We start from the raw sequence: 24,145 nt of genomic DNA, 5'->3' as shown, positions 1-24,145 counted from the left end.
TAAAACTGAAGAAACTGCAAAAAGGTCAAAAATTAAGGAGATGGGTTCTGGTTAAGTTGAAAAAACCGAAGATTGTTGAGAGTTACAAAGGGAGCATTAGGCCATGATGACTGAAACAGGGGAAAGGAATACAGTAGATGATGAATGGGTGGCTTTGATTGATGATATAATGAAGGCAGCAGAGGATCAAATAGAAGGATAAGGCATATTGGAAATGAAATTGACAGGAAATACAAAAAACTAAGCAGGAATGGCTAGAGGACAAATGTAAGGATATAAAAGCATATATAATTGGGAGAAAGATAGATTCCACCAATAGGAAAACTGAAAAGACATTTGGAGAAGATAAAAGCAGCTGTATGAATGTCAAGAGCTCAGATGGAAAACCAGTACTAAGCAAGAAAGGGGAAGCTGAAAGGTGGATGGAGTGTACAGAAGGACTATAGGAGTGAACTCGAAGGAAATGTTATAGAAAGGGAAAAGGGAAGAGGACATAGATGAAGATAAGACAGGAGATGTGATACTGCGAGAAGAATTCGACAGAGCACTGGAAGAGCATAGTTATAAAGGCCCCAAAAATAGATGACATTCCCTCAGAACTACTGATATCCTTGGGAGAGCCAGCCGTAACGAAACCATTATACCTGGTATGCAAGAAGAATGTAACAATTCCAATAAAAAAAAAAAAAAACAAAAAAAAAAAAAAAAAAACAGGTGCTGACAAGTGTGAATATTCCCTAACTATCAGTTTAGTATGTGATGGTTGCAAAATACTTACACAAATTATTTACAAAAGAATGGAAGAACTGTTCAAAGTGCACCTTGGTGAGGATCTGTTTAGATTCTGGAGAAATATAAGAACACACAAGGCAATACTGACTCTGTGACTTATTTTAGAAAATAAGTGAAGGAACGGCAAACCTACATTTATAGCTCTTTTAGATTTGGGGAGAGCTTTTGATGAGGTAAACTAGAATACGCTCTTTGAAATTCTAAAGGGAGTGTGGATAAAACACAGGGAGTGAAAGGGTATACACATCTTGTACAGAAATCAGACAGCAGTTATGAGAGTTCAGGGGCATGAAAGGGAAGCAGTGCTTGAGAAAGGAGTGGGACAGAGCTTTAGCCTATCCTTGATGTTATTCAATCTGGACATTGAGCAAAAAGTAATGGCAACAAAAGGAAAATTTGGAGAAGGAATTAAAGTTCAAGAGAAGAAATAAAAACTTTGATGTTTGCCGTCGACGTTTTAATTCTGTCACAGACAGCAAAAGTCTTGGAAGAGCAGTTGTATGGAATGGACACAGTCTTGAAAGGACGATATAAGATGAACATCAACAAAAACAAAGCAAGGATAGTGGAATGTATTTGAATTAAATCAGATGATGCTAAGGAAATTAGATTAGAAAATGAGACATTTAAAGTAGTGGATGAGTTTTTCTGTATGGGCAGTAAAATAACTGTTGATGACCAAAGCAGAGAGGATATAAAATGTAGACTGGCAATGGCAAGAAAAGGGTTCCTGAAAAAGGGAAATGTGTTCCATTGAATATAAATTTGTCTCAGGAAGTCCTTTCTGAAAGTATTTATATATAGTGTAGCCATGTGTGGAAGTGAAACATGGACAATAAACAGTCTAGACAGGGAGAGGCAAAAGCTTTTGAAATGTGGTGCTACAGCAGAATGCTGAAGATTGATGGGTGGATCATGTAACTAATGATGTGGTACTGAATAAAATTGGGGAGAAACAAAATTTGCAACACAATGTGACTAGAAGAAGGGACAGTTGATAGCCTGGTAGGACACATTCTGAGACATCAAGAGATTACCAATTTAGTAGTGGAGGGAAGTGCTGAGGATAAAAACTGTAGAGGGATACCAAGAGGTGAAAACAGTCAGTGATTGGGGAAGGGAGGTGAGAAAGGCAGGAAATGCATAAGATAGAATATGGCACACCTACACCACTACTCCGCAATCCACCTTAACTGCATGTGGCGGAGGGTGACCCGTACCACCACAAGTAATTTCTTTTCGTGTTCCACTCATGAATAGACAAGGGAAAAACAACAGTCTAATTGCCTCAGTATGAGCCCTAATTTCTTGTATCTTATCTTCTTGTTCCTTGTGCACAATGTGTGTTGGAGGCAACAGAACAATTTTTAGTCAGCTTCAAACACCAGTTCTTTAAATTTTCTCAATAGTGTTCCTGAAAAAGAATGTCACCTTCCTTCCAGAGATTCCCATTTGAGTTCCTGAAGCATCTCTGTAGTAATACTTGTGTGGTGTTTGAATCTAGTTCTGGCTGCAGGCAGAGGAAGTTGTGTGCAGTGCTTGATGATGTGGAGGAGTGGGTGGGGAGGGTAAGATGGAACAGAGGAAGCATGAATCCTTAGAGAATTCTTGGGTGTGGGATGAGTGAAGTTAGGGTCATAAGGCAGAATTGGAGGTGTGTGAGGGTGGGGATAATGGAGATTGAGACCAGAAAAGATTGGAAAAGATGAATGTGTTGCAAGGACAACTCCAGTCTACATAATTAAGATAAGTTGGTGTTGTGGGGAAAGATCCAGATGGCTCAACTTATGGAGCAGCCATTGAAATCAACCCTGTTGTGACCATCAGTGTGTTTTGCTACTGGGTGGTTAACTCTGCTGTTGGCCACAGTTTGGCAGTCACCATTTGTTCAGGTGGACAACTAATTAGTGGTCATGCCCATGTAAAATGCTGAGCACAAATTACTGCATAGGTAGTAATCATACAACTGCTTTTTTAGGTTACCCCCTGTCCTTGATAGGATAGGATGAGCTTGTTACAGGACTGGATTAGCATGTGCTGGGTGAAGTATGTGTGTTGTAAGAATGGACTAGAATATTACATAAATTGGTTCATCTGAAACTTAATCAGAGTCAAACCATTATTTAGAAATGTTCCTGCAGTATTTCCTATTGGTCAGTTTGGATTCCGTAGAAACACTGGAACACGTGAGGCAATACTGACCTTACGACTTATCTTAGAAGAAAGATTAAGGAAAGGCAAACCTACGTTTCTAGCATTTGTAGACTTAGAGAAAGCTTTTGACAATGTTGACTGGAATACTCTCTTTCAAATTCTAAAGGTGGCAGGGGTAAAATACAGGGAGCGAAAGGCTATTTACAATTTGTACAGAAACCAGATGGCAGTTATAAGAGTCGAGGGACATGAAAGGGAAGCAGTGGTTGGGAAGGGAGTAAGACAGGGTTGTAGCCTCTCCCCAATGTTGTTCAAACTGTATATTGAGCGAGCAGTAAAGGAAACAAAAGAAAAATTCGGAGTAGGTATTAAAATCCATGGAGAAGAAATAAAAACTTTGAGGTTCGCCAATGACATTGTAATTCTGTCAGAGACGGCAAAGGACTTGGAAGAGCAGTTGAATGGAATGGACAGTATCTTGAAAGGAGGATATAAGATGAATATCAACAAAAGCAAAACGAGGATAATGGAATGTAGTCAAATTAACTCGAGTGATGCTGAGGGAATTAGATTAGGAAATGAGACACTTAAGGTAGTAAAGGAGTTTTGCTATTTGGGGAGCAAAATAACTGATGATGGTCGAAGTAGAGAGGATATAAAATGTAGACTGGCAATGGCAAGGAAAGCTTTTCTGAAGAAGAGAAATTTGTTAACATCGAGTATAGATTTAAGTGTCAGGAAGTCATTTCTGAAAGTATTTGTATGGAGTGTAGCCATGTATGGAAGTGAAACATGGACGATAAATAGTTTGGACAAGAAGAGAATAGAAGCATTTGAAATGTGGTGCTACAGAAGAATGCTGAAGATTAGATGGGTAGATCACATAACTAATGAGGAAGTATTGAATAGGATTGGGGAGAAGAGAAGTTTGTGGCACAACTTGACCAGAAGACGGGATCGGTTGGTAGGACATGTTCTGAGGCATCAAGGGATCACCAATTTAGTATTGGAGGGCAGCGTAGAGGGTAAAAATCGTAGAGGGAGACCAAGAGATGAATACACTAAGCAGATTCAGAAGGATGTAGGTTGCAGTAGGTACTGGGAGATGAAGAAGCTTGCACAGGATAGAGTAGCATGGAGAGCTGCATCAAACCAGTCTCAGGACTGAAGACCACAACAACAACAAACCCCTTTCATTATTTATATTGCTCCTTTTTTTAAATTTTGAGTGATTGTTTTGCAAAACTTTCATTTTCCCATCATATTGCACAGTACTGCAACAGGTGGTGCACATGTCCATAGTAAGAAATAGCATTCTTAAGACACAATGTATTTACATAGCCATTGGTCAATAGTTAAAAATGTCCCCTAATAAATGACCACCTAACCAAAGTTATAAACTCCATGTAAGATATTTGTTCAGTGCTACGGTCCCTAATTCTAGGATTATATTACTTCCAGGTTTCTCTCTTACACCTCTAAATCCTGTCCATATAGTTTTTTTTTTCTTATTTACCACGTAGAACAATCACTAAACCATCTTTCTAATTTTTCTGTTGCCACCAAGACCTTCTGCTGTAAATCAGCAATCTTGTATCCATTAATAAAAATACTAGTATCATCTGCAAACAACCCTGGCTTTGCTGCTGACAAGTGGTGCTGTAAATTATCATCAAAGAATTACAGAGAGCCCATCACAGGTCTTGAGGTACTCTAAAGTTAACTTCCCTTCTCCCAAAAAGTAAGTTTTATTTTCATTTCATGTTTATACCATCTGCTGCCTACCAGAAATACAAGACTTAAGTAAGATGTAGGCATTTCCACAGATACTACATTTTTATAACTCTCGAATTTGTAGATCATGATAGATACGATCAAATGCTTTAGAGAGATCTAGAAATAGTTCACACTTTAATTCAGATTGGTCTGTAGCATTCAAGACTTGCTTCAAGAAGTCAAAGTCAGCTGTTTAAATAGCTGTACTTTCCTGAAACCATTTTCCAGTATTAACTAGTACTTTATTTTTGTCCAGAAAGTTACATCTTTTATGGATTACTCATTCAGTTGCCTAGAAAAGCAAGGCAGTAGTGAGATTGATCTATAGAGTGGTGTCTCTTATGTTCAATCCTTGCTGTGAAGTGCCTGTATTATTGACTGTTTTAGGTTTGTTGAAAATGTTTCTGCACTAAATGGCAGTTATATCAGTTAGCTAAGAGAGTATTTTACATGAACTTAGTTTAATGGCCTTTTTTGGGATACCACTAGAATTTAGAAGGATTTAATGTTACTGATTGAATTTATGAAGTCAGTTGTTGTCACTTGATACACAAATGTGGATTTTCCTTTTTTAAAAAAAATCATTATTTGAATTTCATTGGCTTTTAATTAAATTTTGTGCAATAGTTCTGTAAAGTTCATTAAATGTATTAGAAATCTACATTTATTTATTTTATTTATTTATTCATCCATTGATCACTTGGCACAACAGTATGGGACATGTCAGGTACACCACAGACATAATAAATACATACATACACATACACGCAATAAGATAGTATTAGGCAAGGACAGGGCAGGAAGTTGCGCATGGCCTTATCAAAGGAACCATCCCAGTGTTCACTTTATTCACTTGGGAAAACTATGGAAAACCCAAGTCAGGATGGCCATATTCTTCCGAATATGAGTCCAGTATATTATCACCACCTTACCCAACTCCCTCATTTTTTTGATTTGGAAAGAGAACTGTATGTACCTAGTCTTCAAAGAGCTTACATCGTGCGTGAGAAGGATAATCAGTCATATCTCTAAACATGAAACACTCCTGAATTATACAAACACATGAACACGTTGTATTACATTTTTGTGGAAAAAAAAGAACTAAACACATAAACCCCCACAATCATTATACCCATCACAACTTTTCTCGCAAATGGTCCCCTTCTCTGCATCTGAAACAGAAAAAACAAGAAACCAACAGCAGAAACCTTCTTGTGCAAAGACACAACAGCATATATGGTAAATCAGATATCAGTAAAAAGTTCACAACAGTAAACAAGGCCTAGAATATCTGCAAGCTAACGTATACATCTACAATGTGGAAACACTTCTCAACAATAAAGGTATTTGACTCTTCTCTAAAAGCTGTCTTCTTCACCAACCTCTATATATGTTGGCAGTGCATGACACCAAAGTGGCTCACACGTTTTTGAGTACAAATTGTTCTTACTGTTTCTACATGGAGGGAGCCACAGCTACAGAGTGTTACAACTACAGTAACTGTTATTGTTTTCAGGTCTCCAAATTTAGCTTTTGTCATCAGCACACATTTCTATATTGTAGGGAGGATAGAGTGAGTGTACACAAATTTTCAAAAATGGGCTTGCAATGAGCCCTTGTAGAGCTGTGTGACAGGATTTGAATAGCCCTTTCCCTTAATGTAAAAATTTCATTTAAGGGCTATTAGTTTTTCCTCAAAACACTATTTCATAAGTTACAAAGGACTATAAGTAACCAAAACAAGCCAGTGTAGCACCTTCTGGTGAGCATACTTTTCAAATGATTCTCAGAGCAAAACATACTCGACTGAGTGTCTGGTAGAGTTTTGTTACATGGTCTTTTCAGTTTGTCTTTATCAACATACAGTCCTAAAAGTCTTGTATATCAAACTCTTTCTAACTCATTTCTATCCAGTATCAGTTGGAGATCTTGGTTTTGATTCATTTTTACAAATCGAATATAATCTGTTTCCTTCACATCAAGGGTCAGCCTGTTGGCAGTGAACCATGACTATATGGACTTGAGGGATTGATTGTTGTCATGAACAGAGATTATTTAACAGCACTTACTATTGCCCTAGGTGGATGTGAACTCCTGTGAGAACTTGGTACAGGGTTTGTACTGAAGAAATGTTTAGTACTTCTGTTGGTGGAACTAGAGATAATAAGCAAAAGAATGTTGTACCTGGCACTGAAACACAACATTCATCATTTTGTAGTTGACTTTCAGACCCCAACTGAGACCAATGTTGTGACTTAAAACATAGTGAGAATGAAGTGCAACCTGTTAGCTTAGCCATCAACTGTGTGTAAGTCAACAATGTTCCTGCACAACTGGGTTGATGTAGAAATGTGAAATCAGTAGCTTGACAATATGTAAAAGTATAATTCATACAATGAAAGAAGAGCCCTGTTAGCTGGCAGTGCTCTTGCCAGCTTTCAACCGCGAAGCACAAAAGGTTGCTGGTGGCAGCAAAACTATGTGACTGAAAACAATATTACCTTGCAGAGCTGCAGTGACACCGAGGCATTACCGTGGGCAAATACATACAAAATCATGTTACATTACCAGTTGTGGCTGGCCCACGAAATGGCCACATCACAACCACTTTAAATGTCAGGGCTCTTCTTCTGCTATATGTACTATAAGAAGGGATCTTCAGAGCTGTTAGATAACAGATAAAAATAGAGATAATGGACAAAGAAAGAGATTTATGAAATGGCTTTATACACAGGATTTAGTTTAGTTTTTGTGTTCACGTGCTTCTGTGAATAAGTGAATTGTGTCTGCATATTTTACTGCATTGACTAGTGAGTACTAATTTATTTAGAAGTTTTTGCAAAAAATTTAGTGCATCTTCGTTGTGTGAGCTGAATTTGGAGTGTAGTAAAAACCAAAAACAGTGTAGCAGCACGATGTAGACTGCACCCAGATATTCCTTGGATTTGTGTTAGATTATTTGTAGTATCTTGGATTAGTGTTAGATTACTTGCAGTATTGAAGAAAATTGATTAAAAACAGATAGGGACTCCACCTGTTGTGGGCAGATGCTGGGGAATTTGAGTGATGTCTGTAAACAGCTGGAAGCTCAGTTGACCATGGTCTACAGGCTTCAGATTGCTGCCCTAGGCTGCAGTGGCAATGGGGTACCTGAGATGAATGCATTGAAACTTCTGGAGCCTGTAGTGTCACCTGGAGTCCTTAATGCCACAGCACCCAGATTCACGGGATGCATCTAGTCGACACATATTTGACAACTATTGGCAAACATTGGTAGGGTTGCAAATCTCTGGGCAGAAGTCGAAAATGGGTATCGACTTGACGGCTGCCCCTACTTTTTAAAAACAAGTTTGAGGTATTGCTCATTGCTGAAAATACATCTGAGACAGCATGGGACACCTCACCTGGAACGGAGGCCGATTGTTCTGAATGATGTGAACAAGAATGGGAGGGGATGCTTGTCATTGGGAGCTCCAGTGGTGGGTGGGTGATGGTTTCCCTTACAGAAATAGTGGGCATGCTTGGAAGGGAGGCCAGTATTCACTCTATTTGCTTGCCGGAGGTCGTGTTTGAGATGTGGAGGAGGCTCTGCCGGCAGCAGTTGAGTGCACAGGATGCACCTGGCTGCATATTGTGGCTTGAATAATGTGTGCTGCCTAGGTTCAGGAGCCATTCTCACTTCCTACAAGTGGCTGGCTGATGGGGTGAAGACAGCTAGCCTTTGCTCATGGGGTGGAAGCAGAGCTAGAATTTTGCCACATTGTTCTCGGAACCGATTACAGTCCTCTGTTTTGGAGCTGAGTGGAGACTGAAATCAGGGGTCAGACAATTCTATGATCATCTTGGATGCAGACCTCCACTATTTGGTGGAAAATTTTAGAAACCCCTTAAGAGATAAGCATGCTTTATAGGTAGGTAGCGAGAACTAGGATAGCGAAGTACATGTGACATGCACATTTGGGTTTTTTTAGGATAGAAAAACCCCTAAACATACCTAATAAGATGTATTGATTTCAGCCAGAGAAGAATAGTATCTCCATTAACTGAAGAAGTAAAGTTCATCATCACAGATTGGAGAAAGCTTGTTGTTGTAGTGTTAGTTAACTGCAGGAACACACATGGAAAGGTCCCAGAACTTGTCTCGTCTATAATCAGTAACAGTGCCCTCATAGTACTAGGAGCAGAAAGCTGAATGAAACCAGATATTAATGGCAATGAAGTTTTAAATTCCGATTGGATATATATTGGAAAAATAGGTTGAATGCCAGCAGTGGAGGCATGTTTATAGCCGAAAAAAATATGATAGTACTAGTGAGGTTAATACATATTCAAAATGGAAAATAATTTGGGTAAAGATAAGTGGTTGAAGATGGATCAAACATGGTCATTGGATGCTTTCATAGATCTTCTGCCTCAGGAGCAATAGTGATAGAACATTTGAGGGGAAACTTGGAGAATATTTTGTGTATAGACTGAGAGATTCAAGTGATTAGGGCAGTCTACAAGGACAGGGACTCATCTGAAATTGTTCTGAATGCTTTATCCAAAAATTTCCATCAGCAATTAATAAAGAGCTGACTCATGAAGGACATCTTTAATCTGGTGGTGACAAACAGACCTGAATTTTGGAATCAGTTAGGTTAGAAAAGGAAATCTGTGATCATTAGTCTGCTACAGTGTCAGTGAATATGAGTGTGAATAGGATACAAAGAAAGGTAGGAAGATCCTACTGCTTAGCAAGAGTGACAAGAAACAGATTTCAGATTACCTGGGTGATCAACATTAAAATTTTATTCAACAGCTGTGTTAGAAAGCTGCTACAAAAGTAACGAGAGTTCACTGCAAATTTAAAAGCAGCCAAAGCCTCACAGACAAACAAAAGCTGAATGAAGCCAAAATTAGCTAAGGAGAGCCAAACCAACTGGACAGGAAACCCTGAGAAGACTTGGTTTTAGGTTAAATCAGTAAACGAATTGATGCCATCTGTCCAGACACTCTGTGATCGTAATGGCATTGAGATGGAGGATGGCACAGCAAAGGCCAAAATAGTAAATGTCTTTTGGGAAAGCAGTTCGCTGAGGAAGATTCCACTATAATTCCTCCTCTAATTGTTCCACGAATTTCAGGTTGACAAACGTCAGAAATGTGACCATGGGATAGCAAAATAATTGAAATCACTCAAAAGAGGAAATGCCACTAGACTTGATGGGATACCAATACGATTCTGCATAGAGTAAGTGCCACAACTTGCTCCTTTCCCAGCAGTGATGTACCGCAGGTCACTAGGGAAGGAAAGCATTCTTAATGGCTGAATAAAAGTGTGTGCTGTTACTGTTTTCAAGGAGGGTCATCAGACAGATGCACAAAACTATAAGTTTATATCTCTGATGTCAGTCTGTTGTAGAATTTTGGAACATTTTTTACACTCAAGTATTATGACTGTTCTGGAGAATAAAAATCTCCTCTATAGGAATAAACAAGGGTTCTGAAAAGAATGATCATGTGAAACCCTGCTCATTCTGTTCATCTTCAATACCCAGAAAGCAATAGGTACCAGCACTTAAGCCGATGTCATATTGCTTGATTTCCAGAAGGCATCATTCAACACAGTTCTACACTGCTGTCTAATGAATTAAATTCAAGCGTACAAGATATCAGACCAGTTGTGTGATTGGACTGTAGAGTTTCTAACAAACAGAGCATAGCGTGACATCCTCAATGGAGGGAAATCTTCAGACATAAAAGTGACTTTGGGCATATCCCAAAGGAGTGTCGAAGGATCAGGTTTTTTTCACAATGTATAAAAATGATGTAGTGGAGAACATTGTACATTCTGTGAGTCTTTTCACAAATTATGCTGTTGTATGCAGAAAAGTCATAACGCTATAAAATTGTTGCAAAATGCAGGAACACTGTAGAAGATTGATACTCGGCACAGGGAGTGGCAATTGACCCAGAACATAAGTGAATACACTGTTAGACAAAAAAGTGACACACCATGAAGGAATTATTTGCATGGGCCAGAAATTAGTAAGTGTGATCTACATATACAGAGAAACAAATGATTACAATTGCAGAAAATTTGGATGATTTATTCAAGAAAAAGAACGTCACAAATTGAGCAAATCAGTAACACAGTGAACCACCTGTAGCCCTTATGCAAGCAGTTATTCAGCTTGGCATTGATTTATAAGTTGTTGGACATCCTTCTGAGGGATATCGTGCCAAATTCTGTCCTACTGATGCACTGGATTGTCCAGATCTGAAACTGGTTGGAAGGCCCTACTCAAAACGTTACCAATTAGGGGATAGAAGTTCGGCACCCCTCTTGATGCTGTTGGAAAGTAGCAGGCTACGTGCTGGTACTGTGTTTCACCCTCTCCCTTCTTTTTATCCATAACTACAGCAGGTAGATTGTACATGCACTCATTACAGTTATCTACACAACACAGACACACTCAACACTTGATAATAGGTTGTGGAAAGACAATGATAAACCACCTCCACTTTGGCATAATTTAGAACAGCTATGCAGGATTTCTCCATCTCCACCTCTATACCCTTTCCCTAAGAGTGGGACAACTTTGACTTTAACTTGTAACTTGTGTTCATAACATCTCCATAGTGGCAATTTTTGGTTTGATGAACCGTTTCTTATAAGTCTGTTTACTAAATACCTACTACTTTTTCAAAATGCAGTTGAAATGCTTTTTGCAAAGTTTTTGTTAGTGGTTAAGGAGTCTTTCAATACTTTTCTTCAAAGTGGAGCTGTGGCAGCTAATAAATACATACTTTGACGTATAAAAATATTGATTGCAGATGAAAACAGTGAGTGTGGCTCTTGTGCTTTGCCTTAATGTGGGTGTCGATCCACCGGACGTAGTAAAGACACAACCATGTGCCCGTCTTGAATGCTGGATAGGTAAGTAATGATTGAGCTCAAATCTATTACATTCTGTTTTTACTGAATACAAGTTTCATGTATAATAATTAGTAAGTCACTGCTGAAAGAAAACTGTATGCTTGAATTAAACAGTGGAAAGTCCAGTTTGAAATATCAACAATATTGTGAATAGGAACCATTGCTACTCGTCATAAAGGTGACACATTGAGCTGCAGATGGAAAAAACTTTTGCGCTTTGAGCTTCTGGCCAAAGCCTTCTTCAGAAAGGAAAACATGCACATATTCACACAAAAAAGCACATCTCACACACACATGGCACCTATCGTTGGTTCATCTGGCCAGAATGCAACTGTGCCATGTTGAACTGAAGCAGCAATCTGGAGTGGGGTGGCAAGAGGAACTGATAGCAAGGTACAGATTAGGGGGGGGGGGGGGGGGGGGGAGGGACAGAAGTCAGCGCAACCTGGTAGTGTGTATAGGGGCTAGATGGTGACAGGATGAGGCTGTCAGGTGCAGTGTCAGCAGGCTATAGGGAGGGAGAGTGATGGGTGGGGGGAATGGATAAATGGAAGGAGAGGAGCAGAGAAGGGGAAAAGACCAGTGTGTTCATTGGCAGAGAGCATTGCCCAATGAGGATGAGAGGACTGAATAGGCAAGAGGTGATAGGACAGGGGGGGGGAGGGGGGGCTGGAAAAGTTGGGTGGCTAGTGTAGGGGTAGTAGATTACCATCGGTTGAGGCCAGGATGATTTTGGGAGTGGAGAATGTTTTGTGATAAGTCCCACCTGCTTGGCTCAGAAAAGCTGACCCCCTGCGGGTCCGGGGTAAGAATAGGCCCGAGGTATTCCTGCCTGTCGTAAGAGGCGACTAAAAGGAGTTTCAACCGTTTCGGCCTTCTATGTGTTGGTCCCCCTTGGGGTTTGACCTCCATTTTTCAAAATTCTACAGAAGTACGAGCCTTTTGGGGAAGGACACCTTACATGGTGTACCACTGGTCCTAAGTGCACTAAGACCTTGGCACTCAGCATTGCACCGGCGTTGTCACCATACCCATTATTCCTCAAATTGGGCCTAAACGCCTGATGTGTTGTCCAAGTTACGCCCATAGTGCATCTCCATCTGCACCAGCGATCATGATGGACTTTCCATGGCACCAGAAATCCAGCACGGTAGCCAGCCCGTTGTGGTGGGGTCATCATGTACCCTCTAGGTTGTAGCCCCCTGACAACACAGGGATCGTACTGCCGATACCTGAGCTGCACCCTCCCCACGTTGGCCAAGGAGTAGATGCCCGTCTCCTTGGGGCATCAGGACTCCCGGCAATGGTCATCCTGCCAGGTGGCCCTTGCTGCGGCTGGGTGGCGCCCGTGGGGAGAGCCCCTGGTCGGAGTGGGTGGTATCGGGGCGGACGTTTCGCACATGAAACGTCAACACGTATCAGGTCGCTCAGCGGCCGAGTCTTCCAAAAGAAAAGGTACTGTTTCTAGTTCTGGTTCTCCTGCCCTTTCCCCCTTGGCCACTCCATGGGAGGAGGGACAGGCCCGCCGGCTTGGGGCGAAGTACTTCCCCCGCTATTTGGTCTGTTCTCGAACAGATGGGGGGACGTTCGCCACCTCCAAGCCCATGTTCTTTGTTCAGCACATTGAGGACGTCTTCGGGGAAATCGAGGCTCTCAGCAAGATGCGATCAGGGTCCGTTCTTATCAAGACCACCTCTGCCACACAGTCGGCGGCACTCCAGGCGTGCGACCGCCTAGGGGACATCCCAGTCTCCATTGCCCCACATCTGGCACTAAATAGGACGCAGGGGGTTATTTTTCATCGTGACCTCCTGCTACAATCTGATGAGGAGCTCAGGGCCAACCTGGAGCGCCGCGGCGTGCATTTCGTCCGGCGAGTGCAGCGCGGCCCCAAAGACCGACGCATCGACACCGGGGCCTTTATCCTCGCCTTCGAGGGGGACGTTCTCCCGGAGAAGGTAAAGGTGATGTGCTACCGGTGCGACGTGCGACCTTACGTCCCGCCTCCTATGCGCTGTTTTAGGTGTTTGCGCTTTGGGCACATGTCGTCCCGGTGTGAGGCTGAGCCCCTTTGTGGCGACTGTGGACGTCCTCTTCGTGAGGAACATACTTGCACCCCACCACCTCGGTGCCCTAATTGTCCTGGCGTCCACTTGCCTAGGTCCCCAGACTGCCCCGCCTATCAGAAGGAGAAAAAGATACAAGAAATCAAAACTTTGGATCGGCTCTCTTATTCTGAGGCCAGGAAGAAGTTTGACCGCCTTCATCCCGTGTCACTGGCCACTTCGTTTGCCTCAGTTGTGTCCACTCCTTCCGCTGTATCCTCACCTCTATCCTGTCCCCCCTCCGCCTCCTCTGCCCATCAGGGGGCTCTGCCTCCGCCTCCCAAATCCCTCCCTTCCAACTCCTCCTCCCCCGCGGCCCCCACCCCCCCCTGCCCCAGGGGCCACCCTTCCTCCTCCTCCTCCCCCCACGCCACCTGAGAAGCGATCCTCTTCTCAGGCGTCCATCGGGGAAACGTTCCGGACCCCAGCTTCCGAGGTCCGGCGTTCCAAAACGGACCCCGCGCGTGAGGACCTTCTTCGGGTCCAGCCCACCATCCCTGTGCCTCCTCGGCCTTCCAAGAAGGCCTCCAAGAAGAAGTCTCTATCCCCCTCTCCACCCCGGCGCGTTTCATCTGACGCTTCATCCGTGAGTCGCTGCTCCCGGCCGTCCTCAGTTTCGCCGGGACGCTCTGCTGCCAGGCGTTCCGCCGGCCTTTTGTCGGCAAATGCTGCGGCCCCTCCTACACAATCAGGGACAGCGGCCACAGCTGGCGACGAGTCGATGGAACCGGATCCGCCTGCCGTCAGTTGTAGCGTTGTTGCCTCGCAACCTGGCCCTCCGCGGCCATCGAGGTGACCAGCTCTTCCCCGTCTCGTTCCTCCAACTTTTTGACTAGCAATGGCGTTGTTTCATTGGAACATAAGAGGTATTCGATCTAATCGGGAGGAATTACAACTGCTCCTCCGCCTGCACTGTCCGCTCGTCCTTGGTCTCCAGGAAACCAAGTTGCGCCCGACTGACCGTATTGCCTTTTCCCACTATACCTCGGAGCGGTATGACCTTGCCCCTGTGGACGGTATCCCAGCTCATGGTGGGGTCATGTTGCTCGTTCGGGACGATGTCTATTACCATCCCATCCCATTGACCACCCCACTCCAAGCAATAGCTATCCGCATTACTCTTTCTGCTTTTACTTTTTCAGTTTGTACCGTCTACACTCCACCGTCATCTGCTGTTAGTCGGGCTGACATGATGCACCTGATCGATCAGCTTCCCCCGCCGTTCTTATTGTTTGGCGACTTCAATGCCCATCATCCCCTTTGGGGCTCTCCTGCATCCTGTCAAAGAGGCTCACTCTTGGCGGATGTCTTCAACCATCTCAGTCTTGTCTGCCTCAATACCGGCGCCTCGACTTTCCCCTCGGACTCTACTCATACCTACTCCCACTTGGACCTCTCGATCTGTTCTACCACTCTTGCCCGTCGGTTCGAGTGGTATGTCCTTTCTGACACCTATTCGAGCGACCACTTCCCCTGTGTCGTTCGTCTCCTGCACCACACCCCATCCCCACGTCCTTCGCGCTGGAACATACTGAAAGCTGACTGGGGACTTTACTCCTCCCTGGCGACCTTTCCGGACCACGATTTTCCCAGTTGTGACAGTCAGGTCGAATACCTCACGGCTGTTATTATCCATGCTGCCGAACGTTCCATACCTCATACTACTTCTTCTTCACGTCGCGTTTCCGTCCCCTGGTGGAACGAGGCTTGTAGGGACGCTATCCGTGCTCGACGACTTGCTTTACGCACCTTTCGCCGCCATCCTACGTTGGCGAATTGTATTGAATACAAACGACTCCGAGCGCAATGCCGTAGAGTCATCAAAGACAGCAAAAAAGCTTGCTGGGCCTCTTTCACGAGCTCCTTTACCAGCTATACTCCCTCTTCCGTTGTTTGGGGTAGCCTGCGCCGGCTGTCGGGCATTAAGGCCCACTCCTCAGTACCTGGCCTGACCTCAGGTAATGAGGTCCTTGTTGATCCTGTGGCTGTCTCCAACGCCTTTGGCTGCTTTTTCGCGGAGGTTTCAAGCTCCGCCCATTACCATCCTGCCTTCCTTCCCAGGAAAGAGGCAGACGAGGCTCGGCGACCTTCCTTCCACTCGCTGAATCTGGAAACTTACAATGCCCCCTTTACTATGCGGGAACTCGAACGTGCGCTTGCACTGTCCCGGTCCTCTGCTCCGGGGCCAGATGCCATTCACGTTCAGATGCTGGCACACCTTTCTCCGGTGGGCAAAAGCTTCCTTCTTCGTACCTACAATCGCGTCTGGACCGAAGGTCAGGTCCCCATGCGTTGGCGTGACGCCGTTGTTCCTATACCCAAACCCGGGAAGGATAGATACCTTCCTTCTAGTTACCGCCCCATTTCTCTTACAAGCTGTGTCTGTAAGGTGATGGAGCGCATGGTTAATGCTCGGTTAGTTTGGATTCTTGAATCTCGACGACTACTTACTAATGTCCAATGCGGCTTTCGTCGCCGCCGCTCCGCTGTTGACCACCTTGTGACCTTGTCGACATTCATCATGGACAACTTTTTGCGAAGGCGCCAAACGGTAGCCGTGTTCTTCGACTTGGAGAAGGCTTATGATACCTGTTGGAGAGGAGGTATCCTCCGCACTATGCACATGTGGGGCCTACGCGGCCGTCTGCCCCTTTTTATTGATTCCTTTTTAACGGATCGAAAGTTTAGGGTACGTGTGGGTTCCGTATTGTCCGACGTCTTCCTCCAGGAGAACGGAGTGCCTCAGGGCTCCGTCTTGAGCGTAGCCCTTTTTGCCATCGCGATCAATCCAATTATGGATTGCATTCCACCTAATGTCTCAGGCTCTCTCTTTGTCGATGACTTCGCGATCTACTGCAGTGCCCAGAGAACATGCCTCCTGGAGCGCTGCCTCCAGCGTTGTCTAGACAGCCTCTACTCATGGAGCGTGGCAAATGGCTTCTGGTTCTCTGAAGAGAAGACGGTTTGTATCAACTTTTGGCGATATAAAGCGTTCCTTCCGCCATCCTTACATCTCGGTCCCATTGTTCTCCCATTCGTGGACACAACTAAGTTTCTAGGGCTCACGTTGGACCGGAAACTGTGTTGGTCTCCACATGTCTCTTATTTGGCGGCCCGTTGTACACGTTCCCTTAATGTCCTCAGAGTTCTTAGCGGTTCATCTTGGGGAGCGGATCGCACTGTCCTGCTTCGCTTGTATCGGTCCATAGTCCGATCGAAGCTGGATTATGGGAGCTTCGTCTACTCGTCCGCTCGGCCATCCCTCTTACGCCGGCTCAACTCCATCCACCATCGGGGGATACGTCTTGCGACCGGAGCCTTCTACACTAGTCCTGTCGAGAGTCTTTATGCTGAAGCTGCCGAGTTACCATTGACCTACCGGCGCGACATACTGCTGTGTCGGTATGCCTGCCGGCTGTTGTCTGTGCCCGAACACCCCTCTTACAAGTCCTTCTTCGCCGATTCTCTCGACCGTCAGTACGGGTTGTATGTGTCTGCCCTGCTGCCCCCCGGAGTCCGCTTCCGTCGCCTGCTTCGACAATTGGATTTTGCCCTCCCTACCACCTTCAGAGAGGGTGTGAGCCCGACACCACCTTGGCTCCAGGCTCCGGTTCGTATTTATCTCGACCTCAGCTCACTCCCAAAGGAGGGTACTCCGGCTGCAGTGTATTGCTCACGGTTTGTCGAACTTCGTGCTCGACTTGCTGGTCACACCTTTATTTACACCGATGGCTCCAAAACTGACGATGGTGTCGGCTGTGCCTTTGTCGTCGGGACCGCCACCTTTAAATACCGGCTCCTTGACCAATGTTCCAGCTTTACGGCCGAGCTTTTTGCTCTCCATCAGGCCATTCAGTATGCCCGCCGCCACCGCCATTCATCGTATGTACTCTGCACTGACTCACTCAGTGCTCTTCAGAGCCTTGGGGCTCCCTATCCGGTCCATCCCTTGATTCAACGAATACAGCAGTCCCTCCATTCTTTCGCTGATAATGGCGGTTCTGTCAGCTTTCTGTGGGTCCCCAGACATGTGGGAGTACCTGGGAATGAGGCTGCGGATGCTGCAGCCAAGGCTGCAGTCCTCCAGCCTCGGCCAGCCTCCCATTGTGTCCCGTCATCTGACGTTTGTGGGGATGTATGTAAGAGGCTTGTGTCCTTGTGGTGGGATGCTTGGTCATCCCTCCAAGGAAACAAGCTCCAGGCAGTCAAACCGCTCCCAACTGCTTGGACAACTTCCTCCCGACCATCTCGGCGCGAGGAAGTCCTTCTGACCAGGTTGCGGATTGGGCATTGCCGGTTTAGCCACCGCTACCTGCTCTCTGGTGACCCAGCCCCGCAGTGCCCTTGTGGTCAGGCATTAACGGTGCGCCATGTTTTATTGTCGTGTCCCCGTTTTAGTCAATTTCGTGTTGTCCTGTCCCTGCCATCAACCTTACCGGATGTTTTAGCTGATGACGCTCGAGCAGCTGCTCGTCTTCTGCGTTTTATAACTTTAACTGGCTTGACCAAAGACATTTAACCTTTTTACTTATTTCATCTGCATCTTTGTCAGGTCCTTTTGATGTCCCCCCATCCCCTTGAGTTTTAGCAGGTTCCTTGTGCTCTAACACCAGTGACTGGGCGCTAATGACTTCAGCAGTTGAGCGCCCTTAAACCCTAACAAAAAAAAAAAAAAAAAAAAAAAAAAAAAAATCAGAAAAGCTGGTGGTGGAGGGGAGGATCCAGATGGTAGACAGATGGCTGGTAATCATACCAATATAAAAAAACTGGGCAATGTTTGCAATAAAGCTGGTATATGACATGGTTGCTTTCACAGGTGGCTGAGCCTCTGGTGGGGTAGGATAAACCTGTGATAAGACTGGAATAGGAAATGCTGGGTGGGTTGATTTGGCAGGTCTTATACTTGGGACTTCACAGGGATATGATCCCTGTGGCCAAGGTTTGGGGTTGGGAGTGGCATAGGGATGGACTATGATGATGCGGGGTTTGTGTGGGCAATGAACACCACTTTAGTATGGGTGGGAAGGATTTTGGGTAAGATGTCCCTCATTTTAGGACATTATAATAGATAGTCAAATCTCTGATGAAGGACATGGTTCAGTTGTTCCAGTCTAGGTTGGTACTGCTTGACAGTGGGGGTGCTTCTTTGGGAGGATTGTGGGTATGTGGGGATATGGAATGGGAAATCTGTTGGTGGACTATGTTTAGGGAGATACTGCCTGTGTGTGAAGGCCTACAAGAGACCTTCAGCATACAGAGCAATGGAGTTCTTGTCACTGCAGATATGCTTTCCCAGGGTGGCCAATCTGTACGGGAAGAATTTTTTGGTGTGGAAGGGATGGCAGCTGTTGAAACGCAGGTAATCTTGGTGGGTTTAATGTGGACAGAGATGTGGATGGCATCATCAGAGAGGAAGGTGGCATGCTGTGTTGTGGAGAATCTGGTGAAGGGGATGGGAGAGGAGAGGTGGTGTTGGGGTTGTGAAGGAATGAGGACAGGGTGTTTGGCCGAGTCCAGATCGTGAGGATATCACCAATGAACCTGAACCAGATCAGGGTTCAGTGTTGTGGGAGGCTAGGAACGTTTCTTCTAAATGGCCTAGAAGCAGGTTGACATACAAGGGTGCTATGCAAGTGGCCATGGCTGTACTGCAGATTTGTTGGGCTGTGCTGTTTCTTCTCCCACCTGTACCCTGCTATCCCTCCCTCTTCGCTGTTGCGCTCTGGATTGCTGTTTCCTTTCAACATGGCACAGTTACATTCTGGTTGGAGCAGCCAGAGGTAACAGTTATATGTGCGTGAGGGGTGCTTAGTTGTGTGTGTGTGTGTGTGTGTGTGTGTGTGTGTGTGTGTGTATTTTATATTACCCTTCTGAAGAAGGCTTTGAGTGAGAGCTCATGCAACAGTCTTTTCATTTTACTTATCTGCTACTGAGTGAGCAGCAATCTGTCCTATTCATAATATTTTTGTATGATTGAATTTTGTTTTTAACAAACCTTTGTAGAAATATTTGTTGAAAAGCAACACATAAAAGACAATGTTGTTGAACAATAAAAAGTGCACAATCAAGGTTTGTAGAGAGAGGGAGAGAGAGAGAGAGAGAGAGAGAGAGAGAGAGAGAGAGAGAGTGAGTGAGTGAGTGAGTGAGTGAGTGAGTGAGTGAGTGTGCGTGTGAGGGGGGGGGGGGGGAGAGGGAGGGGGAGAGAGAGAGAGAGAGAGAGAGAGAGAGAGAGAGAGAGAGAGAGAGATGTATGTATTTTGCATGTGTCTCACATTTTCAGTTTCAGATTATTGGCTGTATAGCAAATGAGTAAGCTGTAGGATTTGTAGTGTTGATAAATCAGGCACCGGTTATGGAAATAAACATATGCAGTGTAATGTGAACTAAATAATATATTATTCAAAAAAGAAAAGAAAAACTGTGTAGAATTTTTCACTAGATGATGGCTTGATATCTGATACAGCAATTGGGAGAGTAAGACTTTTAGGTATTATTAGCAGTTGTCACATAACTTTTGGGAGTACTTGCAATACGTCATTCCTCCAGCTATGATAATGTTACTTCAATGATTGAGCGGTGTTCTGAGTGTATTTGGCTGCAGTTCAGAGCAGTTCTGGGGCGAAAACATTGCTAGAAGACCACAGAGAATTAAATGTCACAGTACAAGTACTTTAAAACATATATAGCTGTGGCAAATTCATTGTTGCTATTTTGAATCTGATGACTACATCCAAAGCAGCACGCATTTGTCATCTGCTTAGGAAAAATAATTATGTATATATTTATGAATCACTTTAGGGGAACAGAAGTTTATTACATAAAATCACTTTTGAGTGACGCAGATTAGAGTATGGCTGTCCCTTGTGAACACCGTAATTACACTACCACACAAACACTTGAGGTTACACTCATCTGGTATGAGACGCTCCCAGGGAGGGGGAGTCCACTGGGGTCTGAACCGCACAATAACCCTGGGTTCAGTGTGGGGCGGCAGTGGGGTGGGAGGACTGTTGTGGGGTTGTGAACCACTGAGGACTACGGCGGGATGAAGCCTCTCCGTTGTTTTTAGGTCCTGGTTTAATACACAATGGCTGTCCCTACAGAAGGGAAAAAATGCTTCTCATCAAAAAACACTTTTCTTTACCATATCTTTTGTTGTGGTTGGCAGGAGAGCCAACACCGTTTTACTAGAGGAGGCCGAAAGGCACACGTTTTAGCTCACGCAGGCTGGCATGAGGTCTGGAACAGGACAAGGAAATTAGAATTTAGAAAAACGGACGTAGCTGGTGGAATACTTAACTTTAATCCATTAATGATGAACGTCGCTCTTGACGGTACATGATTCACAATATCAATAGTAACTGAATATGGCGCCTTGTTAGGTCGTAGCAAATGACGTACCTGAAGGCTATGCTAAACTATCGTCTCAGCAAATGAGAACGTAAGAAGGCGGTGAACCATTGCTAGCAAAGTCGGCTGTACAACTGGGGCGAGTGCTAGGAAGTCTCTCTAGACCTGCCGTGTGGCGGCACTCGGTCTGCAATCACTGATAGTGGCGACACGCGGGTCCGACGTATACTAACGGACCGTGGCCGATTTAAAGGCTACCACCTAGCAAGTGTGGTGTCTGGCGGTGACACCACATCTTTAACAAAAGTAAAGAACACTACAACACTGAGAAGTAGCTTATGATTCAATGAAGTGAAACATTCTGTATTGTATGCTACTTAGTTTTAGTTGCTATTGTTATTGCTGTTGTTATGAAAATCAACAAGATTGTTTACACACTTTAGGACAAACATAAATATTCTGAGGTAGAAAGTTCTGAGAAGTTGAAACAACCGTTGTGATAACCATGTTAAAAAAGTTACAGGATGAATCCAAATTCCACCGTCAAAATTTTGGATGTTTTCCAGGGATATTTCCTGAGTGATTTGTTACAATGGACCCATGGTTTTCAGTAGCTCGTTATAGAGTAGTTGCATTTTGTTTGATTTCTTACCCCCACTTATCTTTTTATCTCTTTTGAACCGAAAATTTCTGCACAACAGCCAAATGTCAACTTGTTTGGAAACAAACTTCTTTTATCCACTCGCAGAACTTGCTTTTGATAATAGTAATGCACACTCTTTTTCTCTTTGTCCTCAGCGTTCATGATTCAGTCTCAGGCTTGTTTGTTTTAAAAGTTCATTTGTATGCTAACAGTGTAACACAGAGCTGTGGATAGGTTTACTGATCGTGAGTTGTCCATTATACACCTTATGTCTGGATTCATTGAGTGCAATGGAAGGCCAGCTCAATAACGCTATGCATGGATGTACCCTATGCAGTGCACTAATTTTGTATATATCTGAAGTTTATTGAACTACTACTTTGTTTTGCATTCTTTGTTTTGGTGATTGTGTATTAGAGGCTTTTTCACCATTGTAAGATATTTTCACAGAAACAAAGGTAAAAGACAAAAAAACATAATTGTACTATTACTTTGTAATGAGCCACTGAAGACAATGAGTCCCTTGTTCCAAAGTAATCAGGAAATACTCATGAATGCTCTGGAGTTAAGGTTCACCCTGTGGACATTAGCAAAGAATTCATTATGTGGATTCCAGATTATTAATGCCCTCAGTGGCTACAATAATTCCATGGAGACTCATGATATATGAGACCAGCTTTGAATGTGACCACTACTAGATATGATTTAAAAAGAAGCATCCATCAGTGAGTAGGAAGAAAATTGATAGGAAGGAAACCCTGAAATATGGAATACATGGTTTATTATTCAACCAATAAGTCTCAAACGAATACAAAAACAGGTTGCACTGATCAGCAGCCATAACAACACTGATACAACAAGCAGCAGAACAAACATCAAGTATGAAAAAATGAATTGTGATGGGATGAAGTCTGTCAGGAAGCATTATAGAGAAAAACTGAAGCTTAGAATGGATGGAACTCAACTCATTGAAAGTACAAACAAAATCAGCATCCAAAAATATATGTGATAACTGAATAAACTTTGGCACTCATACGTAAAGAAAAAAGTGAAGTTTACAAATTCAGCGTATGTAGCTACCTCAAATGTCTAAACATTACTCAAATGTTACCCATTGACTTTGTTATTTATGGGCATAAGATAAGTCTCAATAGCAGTGGACAAAATTACCAACAATTAGCAAATTATTTCCATTGATTGCAACAGTTCCATAAAGAAGATAATTGATTCGGAACTACCTAATAAGGATGAAATCAGGAGAATAATAATTTGGATGAAGAACCATATGGCATTGGGTAAAGACTTCATAGTTACAGAGGTACTCAGGTATGTAAGAAAGTACTTCATTCGTAAGCTGGCTCAACTGTCTACTTTGACTGACAGCTTTCATTGCTATTTCATTCGTGGCATGAAGTACTGGACACCTGTCTCACACCTGGTTACAGTTCAGATTACAAAATCAGCTGGCTTCTTTTTAAGATGCTCTGAGCATTTATGAGAGATTTATTTTTGGATTTGAGTTTGGTTAACATTCAACCAGTGTGAGATCCATTTTGTTCACTGTCTGGTACTTAACCCTCAAGTACTTTATCTTCCAGATAGCTGTTGAGTTTTATACAACTTTAATTGGTGATGATCCAGTACCATATGATGCACCTTTGTGAATTACTTCTTTAAAATAAAATGGGACCTTAATTAAATTCAACTGCCAATTTCCTCACTGTTGAAAATGAGAAAGCAGCTTTGTCGTGAACCTTCAGAAACGTTCAGTTTCCATTGATGCTAAGTCATCCAAGGTTGGCTAGGTGTTTTATGTGAACAAAACACATACAACAGAAGTTCTTTCAAAAAGCTGTATGAGCAAAACTATTCTTCATATGAAGTTGGCATTTTATACATGGAAAATCTCTAGTGACTATTGTGGGTAGATTGTATCAAAGCATCTTCCACAACTCCAGTTACATAGATTTCTTATAGAACACTTTTTCAAGACAATAAGAGCTAATGGATCTATTTAACATTAATATAAAGGAAATTGAGGCAATAATAAAGTGTATGAAGTGTAAGAATTCATGTACTTATGATTGTATACTGCTCAAAAGAATTAGGGAAACGTGACTTTAGGTGTCTGCCACACTCTGCTGAGGAATAATTGAGGGCTGGATGTGTTACGAAGTTATACTTTTGCCTTTTACAAATTAAGTTCACTACAAAACATTATTACATCCTTGTTCACTTACATAACAAGTACTGAACTGTCCAACAAGTGTACAAAAACAAAGTGGAAACAATCTTTCACCCCTCATTCTTGATGATTTTCATTGGACTCTGAGAGCTTCAATAACATGTATGCCTTCCTTGGGCATTTATCAATGCCTGACTGCTTCCTGGCATGCTCAGTGC

The 24,145-nt window shown here is 43.5% G+C and overlaps 1 protein-coding gene across 2 annotated transcripts in view; it reads left to right on the top strand.

Annotated features, from left to right (window-relative positions):
* Positions 1-24,145, top strand: part of LOC124777960 (regulatory-associated protein of mTOR) — a 325,695-nt gene that overhangs the window by 8,308 nt on the left and 293,242 nt on the right. The window contains exon 2 of one of the 2 annotated variants that reach the window (XM_047253519.1): positions 11,542-11,644. The exons of the other annotated variant lie outside the window; for it this stretch is intronic. Coding sequence (XP_047109475.1) covers positions 11,542-11,644 — 103 coding nt within the window. The remainder of the gene's footprint in view (positions 1-11,541; positions 11,645-24,145) is intronic. 2 annotated transcript variants of the gene reach the window in all.

This window comes from Schistocerca piceifrons, chromosome 2 (assembly GCF_021461385.2).
Source record: "Schistocerca piceifrons isolate TAMUIC-IGC-003096 chromosome 2, iqSchPice1.1, whole genome shotgun sequence".
Classification (NCBI taxonomy): Eukaryota; Metazoa; Arthropoda; class Insecta; order Orthoptera; family Acrididae; genus Schistocerca; species Schistocerca piceifrons.
Note: the sequence above shows the minus strand (reverse complement) of the source record. Positions and strands in the feature narration are given on the sequence as shown.